At 38.6% G+C, this 11,479-nt stretch overlaps 2 protein-coding genes across 6 annotated transcripts in view; one reads left to right on the top strand and one right to left on the bottom strand.

Annotated features, from left to right (window-relative positions):
* LOC136831731 (uncharacterized) overlaps positions 1 to 9,136 on the top strand; it is a 10,213-nt gene extending 1,077 nt beyond the window's left edge. For 2 of the 3 annotated variants that reach the window (XM_067092350.1, XM_067092349.1), the window contains exons 2-9: positions 1,277 to 1,439; positions 1,742 to 1,885; positions 2,034 to 2,285; positions 3,089 to 3,211; positions 3,975 to 4,058; positions 5,717 to 5,866; positions 7,981 to 8,109; positions 8,981 to 9,136. In XM_067092350.1, the coding sequence (XP_066948451.1) occupies positions 1,313 to 1,439; positions 1,742 to 1,885; positions 2,034 to 2,285; positions 3,089 to 3,211; positions 3,975 to 4,058; positions 5,717 to 5,866; positions 7,981 to 8,109; positions 8,981 to 9,087 (1,116 nt within the window). In that variant the 5' untranslated portion in view covers positions 1,277 to 1,312 and the 3' untranslated portion in view covers positions 9,088 to 9,136. Of the gene's footprint in view, positions 1 to 1,272; positions 1,440 to 1,741; positions 1,886 to 2,033; positions 2,286 to 3,088; positions 3,212 to 3,974; positions 4,059 to 5,716; positions 5,867 to 7,980; positions 8,110 to 8,980 lie in introns of all 3 variants that reach the window. The other variant, XM_067092348.1, reaches the window with a different exon arrangement.
* A 1,184-nt stretch (positions 9,137 to 10,320) lies between these two features.
* LOC136831514 (esterase E4-like) overlaps positions 10,321 to 11,479 on the bottom strand; it is a 40,648-nt gene continuing 39,489 nt past the window's right edge. For all 3 annotated transcript variants that reach the window (XM_067092059.1, XM_067092061.1, XM_067092060.1), the window contains exon 13: positions 10,321 to 10,736. In XM_067092059.1, the coding sequence (XP_066948160.1) occupies positions 10,641 to 10,736 (96 nt within the window). In that variant the 3' untranslated portion in view covers positions 10,321 to 10,640. The remainder of the gene's footprint in view (positions 10,737 to 11,479) is intronic.

Here is an 11,479-nt window from a genome sequence, read left to right as displayed (position 1 = left end):
ATGCTATCACTAGTATGAAGGTCCCTTAATTCAATCCCATTTTTATCAGACGCGAGAACTTCAACCCTATCAAGTCCACTTACAAGTGGAGATAAGAAGTTATGTACATCGGACAATCTCATACACTTCAATGACATTCCTTCTTTTCGAAGGTAAACCAAGCTGGGTTTCCCATGGAACCGGGATAAATTTGAATATAAAATTTAGGCCAAGGTTATTCAGCGCTGAAAATAACGTTAAAACAAGTGTTGGGATAGAGTGGAGAATAACATGGAAGAAAGGGAATATGAACGGAGGTACCGTCAAAGAAATGAAAGGGGTTGCAGCTAGGGGCCGAAGGGACGCTGCGAAGAGCCTTAAGTGATGCCTGCAGTGCACCGCGTGAGGTGTTCCATGAACACGAACGGTCCATAATGCTTAGGAGAATTTGACACCAAGAAGTGCATAGTTATCCGCTGTAAGTATTGAATGAATCGTCCCGAAAATTCCAGCCCCACAAACAGAGACTCAAGTAACCATAAAACGTCCTTCAAGTGAGTCAACTTTTAAAAAAATCTAATAAAATGGCAAAACAAAAAACACCCTTTGAGCAGACCCGAAAATTCCAGCCCCACAAACAGAGACTCAAGTAACCATAAAACGTCCTTCAAGTGAGTCATCTTTTTAAAAAAAATCTAATAAAATGGCAAAACAAAAAACACCCTTTGAGCAGACCCGAAAATTCCAGCCCCACAAACAGAGACTCAAGTAACCATAAAACGTCCTTCAAGTGAGTCAACTTTTAAAAAAATCTAATAAAATGGAAAAACGAAAAACATCCTTTTAGCAGACCCGAAATGTATAGGTCGGAAGACAACACCCTTTTTTTTTTTTTTTACCCCCCTGAAATGAGACTTACTGCTCCTCTACAGAGACCATTTCCCATTACGCTGAATTGTCAACAAACTGACCAAAGGTCAACTAAGAATATGCACGGCAATAACGTTTGAGAAATACTGTCTGACGCACCGACAAAACAAGAGTAATTAGAGGTTGTGTGACTCCGAATAAGTAGATAAATCATTTAAACAAAATATCTGTAAATTGAATGGCGTGGGATTTACAACCATTTACTTTTACCACCAAATGAACGCAATCGAATCCTGAACAAAATATTTATTGTTGCATGCATTATACTCTCTCTCTCTCTCTCTCTCTCTCTCTCTCTCTCTCTCTCTCTCTCTCTCTCTCTCTAACATAGTAACCAAAATATTACTACTTACCTGGTCCAAGGCAGATCTGCAGGTCTCTTGATCTGATTCCTCTGTTCAACATGAGCGGACTTCCCCTTGTCGTAGCAACTAGTATCCTTGCAATAGCAGTTCTGACCACCTGCGAAGCTGGAGAGGCGACCCTGGCTGCAAGTACATCTGGGTGGATCAAAGCAAGAGAAAATGAGGGTAAGAACCATAAAGCCTTTCCAAATTGCGGGTACTTTTGAGCAGAATGTAAGGAGGTTAGTTATATTTTCCTGAGCTGCAGTAGGGGTCAAGTGAAAGGGTTTACCTTAATGACTTGAGATTATATTCTTTCGAACGAATAGCAGCAAACCATGTATCTATAAAAATCTAGCCTTCTTTTAAATTCTGATTTTCCTACAGAAAACTATTTAATAGTATTTGCTCTAAGTGTGCCGGAATACTGTACTAATTCTCCAGTACACTACACTCACCTTAGCGCCTCTGATTTCTAACCCTTAAAGCTCCGTCAAATACTCTGTACGACCAATGCATTACCGAGGACGCCGTGTTCACTGTCGGTAGCTGTATGCTGTCTCAGGAGTGCAGCCTCCTTGGTGGCAGCGCTTCAGGATCTTGCGCTCAGGGTCTTGGCACCTGTTGCATAGGTAAACTTTACTGGCAATCTTAGATACCGCGGCTGTCAAAACATGAAACGCGTAAGTGGAAAGACCTTAATGAAGTTATTATTTTGACACTGCATTCAAACTACTCACGAGTATATTAAAAGGCTCAATTTATTTTTCCTCCACTCAGTGAAAAAAAGTTGCAACTCGGAAGCAACGCTGAACAACACTTACTTCGTCAGCGGAAAGACTGTAACCGGCGCCTGCACGCTCTTCGTCCGTAAGTCAAGTGAGGACATCTGTCAGCTTCGTCTCGATTTCGTCGAGTTCCACATTTCTCAGCCTGACGCCGATGGCCACTGTACAGCTGACTTCATGACAGTCGAAGCCGAGGCAGGGAACATTGTTCCCACTATCTGTGGCAGTAATAACGGACAGCACAGTAAGATTACAGAACCATCCTTCCATATAAAATTCAAGGCATCTCTTTCTGTGGGTCTAGATGGGGAAATTTCACTATTCTCCTGTTGTTAGGTGGAAGCTGTAGGTCGCAATGGAGTGAAGGGAGAAAGAGAGAAAGAAAAATAAGATGTGTGGTAAATACCCCTTCAAAAAAAAAAAAAAAATATATATATATATATATATATATATATATATATATATATATATATATATATATATATATATATATATATATATATACAGTATATATATATACTGTATATATATATGAGCAATAGCCCGAGCAGACATAATACATAATACTTGCTTAACCTGACAAAAATTTTCCATTACATAACTGAAAACGGGAGGGACTAGACAATGTTAGCCTCAAGCCAGCGATGTGAAAATCTCTCTCTCTCTCTCTCTCTCTCTCTCTCTCTCTCTCTCTCTCTCAACCTGCCTACCTATCTACCTACTTGCGCATCTGTGTAACGTTAGTCTATGGTATCTAGAAATATATGTAATTTTTAACAATTTCCACTACAGTAGTTGAGTACATAAGAAACTCAAGACGACAAAACGCTCATTTAACTTACAATTCTAGCAAACCAATAATCAGGCATTATAATATAATACAGAAGCCTCCAGCTGCATTGCGCTGAACCAAAAAGTCCACACCAGTTATTCCAGTTAGCCTAATTGTAGTTTGTTGTTAAACTCCAACCAAGCTTTCTACTTGTGATAAGGCACTTTGGAACTGCAGTTCTGAAGGAGAATAAATAACACTTTTTCTCTTTGCAGTGTATGTTGACTTTGCTCCCTTTGGCGAAGTTATAGAGGTTATCGTCGATATTTCTGTCCCCGACCCTTCAACCGCCTGGAAAATTCAAGTGTCACAGATTCCGTTTAACTCTACAAGCAAAGGTGAGGTACTGTGGCTATCCTAGGTCTAGAAAAAAAATGCTATGGATCTGACCACTTCTTTTCCTTTTCTCCTCTTACTTCTAAACACCACCGGGGCTTCTCACAACCCGGTGGTGAGAGAAAAGGTAACTACTATGCATTCCAGAGGCCATGAAATAGTGTTTTTCGTAAACAACTTTTAAACCGACGTATGGATTTCCAAGCTACTAAAGCACTGGTTGTTTCTAACATTGTCCTAATCTATAGCAGTACACTGAATTGACAGATGTGCTTAATTAAGCTGTTTACTCTTAGAAAAAAACCAACTTCTTGCCTTTCCTCAGACCGTTTCGAACTAGTGGTACTTTATGACGTATCTGTGACGCAGAGCCACCCCCTACCTAATTATTTTTAAAAATTTATATATCATACAATATATAAATTTGCTTCAAAAAAATTTAGTATTGCCAAGGATAGGTAAAATGACATTTAACCATAAGTCAAACAACCATTTGGTAAGGTATAGTGGAGGATGCACTATACCGATGTCATGATACGTCACCACTTTTGCAGATGGTTGAGTGGCTCAGCGCAGCTTCAACCTCATTTTCTTAAGCAAAAAAAAAAAGTTAATGAAACACATATGGCAATGCACAGTACTTACGAAAATTAGAACGAAGTTTGAAACACTCAGTGCTTTAGTGGCATGGAAATCCATAGGAGTTTCCATGTACTACAAGGCCTTTCTTGGTTTCATAATTCAGCGTGTTTCTCATCTCAACAGCGCCAGACGACTGCCTTCAGTACCACACAGAAACCGCTGGAGTCGTGAAAGGCTTTAACTTCGACGGTCAAGGGGATGTTTTAGGTAAGTTGCTGAGATTTTTTGCAGTGGTGTTAAAAATACATATTTTTCTATCATCTTGACATCGTTCGTCAAAGCACAATTAAAAATATAACAGACCTCCCATTCAAAATAGAACTGTTTCTACATAGGCCTAGCATAATTCTAAAATTGATATTATTGTTTAAATTAGAAACTGTTACATGAATCACAATACGCATTCGTAAAATGTGGAACCCTCGTTTTCCCTTTGTTACCAACAAATTCAATCCACCTTTATTAACAGCGCAGTCACGCGCAAACATTTTCTGGCACCACTTTACATCTTAAAGGCAGCGTTAACGCTGAGCAGCCAACTGAGGAAAAATGAAGTCCCTTATGAGTTTTGCATCTTGCCTAAAGGTACGTTTTCAAGAGGACAGTACTATGGGACAGTAATTGCATCCAGTAACCATCTCATTTTGCTCCACTTTTCTTAGTTGTCTCAATTTTCGCTGGTTCTTGTCTGCAAACACTTCTAATTGTTTTAATTTTCTTTCCTAAAAATTCCAGTTTGGGAATGTGAATCTATTCTGTAATCAGAGTATCCCTCAGTTCAGTACGAGCCACGTCCGTATTCATATAATCTGTAAGCCTAATGTTCCGCAGACATTGAAAATCTTCCTATACGTCCATAAATTTAATAATTTCCTCCGAATTCCACTCTCTGACATCTTGATTTCGCAGGATTCTGATGATTACTGTCCAGGAAGTGGACAGTTGGCGTTTACACGAATAAAGTTCTGCCCGTCAATAAGTCACGTGACTGGACAGTGGACAGTAAAGTAGCCTGGACGGCAGTTCTACTGTCCACTGTCCAGGCCAGTCAACTGACGCCAGTAAACTGTCCCCGTGTAAACGCATCTCAAGACTGGCACGGCTATCCTTTACAAGAAAGAGGATAAGACTGTCGGACAGCCGTATAGACTAAGCCTACACAGTGGACATACAATTCACTTATATTAGTAGACGGTTGTAAATTATTAGTTGTGATGAGGGTCCTTGCGGTTTGGGTCGTACTTTGATACAATAACTTGGAAATTTGTTGAAATCTACGGAAAATTTCCACCACGCATCACGATCTTACACACAAAGCAGTTTAATATACTACAAATTCTACAAAACGGTTTGCATTTAAGGATGTAGCAAAGGGACTGAAAAACAACTTATCAATTTTACCAATCGTGCTATAGCTGGGCCTATGACATATAAGAAGTAACCTTTTAACCTACAGGACTTGAATGATGATCCGTTACGCCAACGTTTGAATAATCTGGCAGACTATCTTTACGGAATGAGTATTAGGTGTAGTAATCTGCTAAATGTATAAATGTCTAAACCCATGAAGTAAGAAAAATCCCATTGACTGTAACAAACAATTCCGCCAGAATGGTAACACGAAGACCTTATGATGCTATTATTGAAGACAACACAATGTGTTGGGAGAAATAGCCGGTGTCACACCACCACACTGGTCTAAGTTCACGTTTGCCTAAACTTTAAGCAACTCTGCCCCTTCACTCTCTTCACCAAACGCTAAATTCCGCAGAAAACATCATCGTAACCCCTGATACCACTCCATGCCTACGCCACATAAGAACACCTGTTCAAATAAATAATCATTCTTCTGTATATCATTCCAGACACGCGACAGATTGCTCATCTGAATTATGGAGTCTGCGTTAAGAAAGCCCCAGGGTACTGTGGGATAATATGGACGAGAGACCAACAGCCGGGAAATTATTCATTCACGGTTTCCAACGACGTTGCTGCTACATCTCCTGATTTCATAGGTATGTCTGAGATTTCACCCCATTATCTGAAGGTACACAAAAGCTGAGTTAAATGTTGCTATCATTTATCCTCTGTTAAGTCAATGAACTGAGAGAAATGCACTAAACGTAGACGTTACACAATGATAGCCCTACAAGCAACATATCCTAAGCTTCCATGCTAAAAGTCATCACCTTCCTTCTATGTCGTAATAAAAATATATAAAAAAAGTCTGCAGTTCAAGTTACCTTAGAATGAAAGAAGCCAGCAATACTATCTCTCATGATTGCCCTTTTTGAAAATTCCGCGGCAATAATCTAATGTTATGGCGTTTAAGTCGTGAGGCTTGCAGGTGTTCATGTAGCCTAAGCCTATGAAGTCAGCATTTCCATTACTGTTTTAACGCATCTCTCGTGTAGGATACTTTTTACCGTCATATAGCCGATCTACTGCTATGTTTGCATCTAAAAACGTTTACGGGTTGTTGAAGGAAGGGATGTTGTCTCCCAAAGGGCGCCATTCTGCATAGGCTAACTACCGCTGACCACCACCACATCGACGTCAAAGTTTCCAGGTCCTCTGTACTGCTTCTAATCCACTTTAAACTCCTATATCATGTCTTTGATGAGTTTGCACCATTGTTAACATTGGCCATGTGTAAGTTCTAAGTCAGATCTTACTCAAAAGTTCCCTTCTTTGCCGGGACACGTTACGATCACACCACCTTAATCTCGCAGAAGCAGCAGTCACACTAAGAGGAAAATGTGTATCGGGCTTTGTCCTTACAGTCTGACTTCTATTTTCCCTACGGAAAATCGGTTACGTTCTAACTTGAACAGATATATATCTATTTTAAAAATCTGAATACACAGATTACTGTCGATAATATCAGTTGGGTTATTCTCATAATTATGTCGGGAACGACAAAATTTTGACTTAAAAAACTCATAGAGAAACATTCCAAGTGCAAGAGAGTACTAGATCGAGATTATGTTCAGCTGACGCATTTTCGTGTGGAAAAAAGTTGCACCACTTAGACCGATCATAATTTTTTTTTTTTTTATTAATAATTCACGCTCCGTGACTAGATGATACTACAGCTTTCTGTTTGCAAGAAAATTCGTTAAATCGAACAGCTTGTGTGACCTGCGATGTGTTCTATGAGATTTAATTCTTGTGACAGGAGCCTAATCTCATCTTTTTTTTCACGTTAATCTTTTAAATAAAATTCTTTTCGTGAATGTACCACAAAATATATAAAGAATGGCAGTTTGCTCTAATACATTCTCTGAAAAGCAGAAATATGGATTGCTAGTCTTGATGAATGCTGGTAGTTATGCAAACTGATCAGCGTAACGTAAATGTAACTAGCTAGCCTATGAAAGTCGAACTCTACTGTACTTCATATTCTGAAACAGGCCTTACTACCAACATTTTGTTGAAGTCTATCAGACTCTGCCTTTGGTATAGATTGAGTTTTGTTGCCAAAAAGCTGCAGAAAATTACTAGTTATGCTTTCTTAAACGTAAGCTTCCTTTTAAAATATGTTCGATGTGCAGGTATGTAAGGCGGATATTATTATAGTTGTGGAAGTTTTCTGTACAGCTGTTCATCCTTGACTTAACAGTGAAAGCATGAATGCATCAGCAACTATTGTCATGTTCTTTAAAACCACTCCTTATTTGTTGAAACAATTATATATATATATATATATATATATATATATATATATATATATATATATATATATATATGTGTGTGTGTGTGTGTGTGTGTGTGTATGTGTGTGTACATATATATATGCATATATGTGTGTGTTTTGTCTATTGTTATAACTAGGAATTTTCGAGCTAGAAATGGTGCGAAAATTTTAACAGTTTAAGGGTATATTGAAAAGTAAGGTAGGCAATTTCTAAATAGACCTGCATAACCTAACCTAACGTAGTGCTGGTGGTATGTCTACCTGCTATATAGTACCATCATTGTAATATTACCATGCAATCCATGGGCCAGACTTTACCCTGAGAACCTTTTGTTTTCCTTTTTATTTTTGTTTTTTTTTTTACTGAAATTGCGATTTATATTTATATCTACAAGTGTGAAGGAATAAATGTCTGACACTTTCTCCTGACAGGAACTCCAGCCGCCTCCAGCACCGGGGATTCCTGTCTCTCTGATTACGTGGTCATTCCAGAGGGTGTCACTGACGAAGGGGTTCAAGCAGACCGTTACTGTGGCCTAGGGTTCCCCAACCAAGTGTTGAGTGAGTTAGCAACTTAGCTGGTGCTTTGTTCTATGCTGTGAGATTTTCTTAAATCTTTTTTTTTTTTCTCCACCATACCCCTTTGAAATTTTTTTTTTTTTTATCTTGCCCCTTTGCCACATGGTTGGCCCCAGGTTGTGTGAACTACTGAGTTTTTTGCAAATTTTTGGTTGAAGTTGCTGGCCCAGTGACCTTCTTTCCCCAGGCTGCGTCCTAAAAGAATCATCTTGCCACTGGATAGATAATTCACTTCTTAGGTCAGAGAGGCTGTGTTTCTTAGGTCAGAGGCTGTGTCACAGGAGCACATTTTCAGGCACCTTGCCGCCAAGCTTGGAACTGTATACCCAATAATGGATGAATTTTTTCATAGCAATTATTCATAAGTATTCTTAAAACTAAAAGACAAGATATTTTCTATAAATGTACATTTCCTAAATAATACTTGTGGTTTTTTTTTAAATCAAACTTTCAAACTTTATGGCCACCCTCCTTTCATATGAGGTAGGCGTTCATGTGCTACCCACAAACATTGCTTAATTTTTCAGATTTGCATATTGTGTTCAGAAAATTGCATATAAGACGTTTTCCCAATGACGAACCTCTCAACGATTCCAATATTCAACCATGCTTTAGAAACTAAAATGGTAAAGACTTGCCCAAACTTGGTCAAGATGCCTGAATACAGAGAACTTACCAATGAGCTTAATTCATACGCACTCAGAGAAGCACAAACATAACCATATGTTTAAGAGGCAAAGGATTTTATCAGTTATGCCACAGTCTTTTTCAGAATAAGAAATGTAAAATATCAGACTAGACTGACAACCAGAGTCTCAGACTGAGGAGGTCAATCAAGTTCTTCACTTTACAGGTACAGCAGCTCCCTTCACACTCCACGTCCGAACAGATGGAGACGAGGGTCTTGACGGTGGAAACCAAGGATTTCAGCTCCGCTACCGCCAGACGACCATCTGCTGAACATAAAACTGTAGAGTCCAACTTGGTGCAACAGTGGGAATCATATCGGTGTACTTTTGTTTTTCTCGCCCTGACCCTTTATCTCGTCAGTTTAAAAGTAACAGCAAAGAATGGACAAAAAATACCTTCACATATAGTATTCATGCACTTCGTCCCAAAAAGTATTGAATAAAGAAAAAACAACTTAAGTGCCCACTTTAGAAGTGTTCCTCAAAAACACTGCGTCAACTCCAAATTCTGTTTCAGGTCTGTCACAGAAAATTGTATCACAGTCGAAAGTGACATGAATAAATTTTTTTATCAACTGTCGCCCAGTTCTGTTCATCCTCTTGAGATACTCTACTAACATGTATGCAAATATAAAGATAATCATGTTGTAAACAGCCCTTTTAACTTGGTTCGAGAGAGTAACAATGGCCCCTAATAGCTAATCATTGCTTGATCAAGTTGGTCTGGAACTCGTGTGGTGCTTGATAGTCTGTTACAGATCAGTGTTAGAAAAGTTGAAAGCTTTCCACTTTTATTTACCTTAGATTTCGGAGCTGCCCACTTAGTGCCTTAGATGGCTTACTACTTCCACAAAAAGTAGCAGGAATAATCCAGTCAATCAAGCAAGGTGCAGTTGCAGAGAAAGGACACTGAGCACACCTGCCCAGTGGGCCTGAGTTACCAGAAATTGAAATGATTACAATTTTTACGGGACGGCTCATGTATCTTTCATTTGTTAAGCAGAGCCCTACCTCATGAGGTAGGGCTCTGCTTATATCGAGACCACCGAAAGATAGATCCATTTTCGGTGGCTTGATTATAAGCTGTAGCGGCTCTACAGAAAGCTCGGTTGCGTCTAAGAAACTTCGGCGCATTTTTTACTTTTTTTTGTTGTCTGCGCTCTCTGCCACGAGGAGAAAACTAAGCTAGCACTTTGCAACAAGTAAGTAATACAGTGCCAATTAAGAGGACCCAAGTGAATAACATCTGTAACCTCTCTGTATCCCGTTGATGGTTTTGCGTGTTCCTGGATGAAGAAGTACTTGCAACCGTTAATCATTTTACTCTATCCTCGTTTCTGGCACTCCGTAATATAAATCAGAGCTCTGTAAACAAAATTTAAACTCAAGGCCACTTTTTCAACTTCTCAGAGTAATCCTGGGTACGTTTCTTTTTCTTTTTGTGTCCATTTCAGTCTGTGGATGATGCTGACGTGACTTGAGGGAACAAATTGAAAGACCCAACTTCATTTGCTTGCTTAATTATTATTGTTATTCAGAAGATGAATCCTATTCACAAAACAGTCAGTATATATTTAAGCCGTGGAACGCATACATCAGTTTATTATCTTTGCTGCAAATGTACGAATAGACAGGTATAGAAACTGTGAAGCTATACAAGAACTGAACACACAGGAAGCCCAGTGTTAGTTATTTACTATTAGTTATTCACTATCAAAGTAGTTATGCTTATAGAATTGTTGCACAATGTTTTTTTCTTCTCATTATGTTAAAACAAAGCGTAAATACAACAATATCTGCAATTGTAATCTTCCAGCACCTTTATTAGCCACAGTTCTCCTCAGAATTCTGCCTTTCTCCTCCTGATTTACTTGACAGCGAAAGAACGCCAGGTATCACTTGTTTCCAGAAGTTTCTCCCCTGGAATTGAAATCATTTAATTAGTGATTATTTCCTTTTCCTTATTTACCATAGAATAACTGTAGATTCCACTGCTCCTTAAATAGAATACATTCCTTCCGCCATTTACTAATGAATAAAGAGAGGAATAAACCATATTTACTATAATCGATGACTCTGAGGAAATTAACAAGAATGACACTACTGCAATGGTTTATTTCCATTGCATAGCACAAAATTAGCTTCCATTCACAAATACTCCTGGTTTATAGCGATTAAGCTGCATGAAAATATAGTAACAATTAAGTTTCCGATAACCTCAGTGTGTTATCAAAGTCGAAAACAGCAAATACTTTACTCCAGACGAGAAGAGATTAAACCAATTAAATGTCTTAGATAAGGTGTTGCGTCGGTGGTCTTGTAAACAATACCAAACGGATCTTATTCATTAAACTTTATTCTTCTTCTTTTCGCTACTACATCAATACATCAAACTCAGGCCAGGCAAAAGCACAAGCCTAAGAATCTTGAATTTTCACTCTTAACTCAACTGCAGGTCTACTTAAGGGAAATTTGGTTGCTACTTATTTGTAAAATCAGATGGAAATAATCGTCTCTTCAACGCAACACTCATTCAGAATATCGAGGATTATTTACGACATATTTCTGTGAACCCCTGTGCAGTTGAGTGCAGGGACTCTTGACTGCATTCTTAGCACTGGTAATTATAAAATATATATATATATATATATATATATATATAT

The sequence above is a fragment of the Macrobrachium rosenbergii genome, chromosome 48, assembly GCF_040412425.1.
Source record: "Macrobrachium rosenbergii isolate ZJJX-2024 chromosome 48, ASM4041242v1, whole genome shotgun sequence".
Taxonomy (NCBI): Eukaryota; Metazoa; Arthropoda; class Malacostraca; order Decapoda; family Palaemonidae; genus Macrobrachium; species Macrobrachium rosenbergii.
The sequence above is the reverse complement of the archived record's forward strand: the minus strand, read 5'-3'. Positions and strand labels throughout refer to the sequence as shown.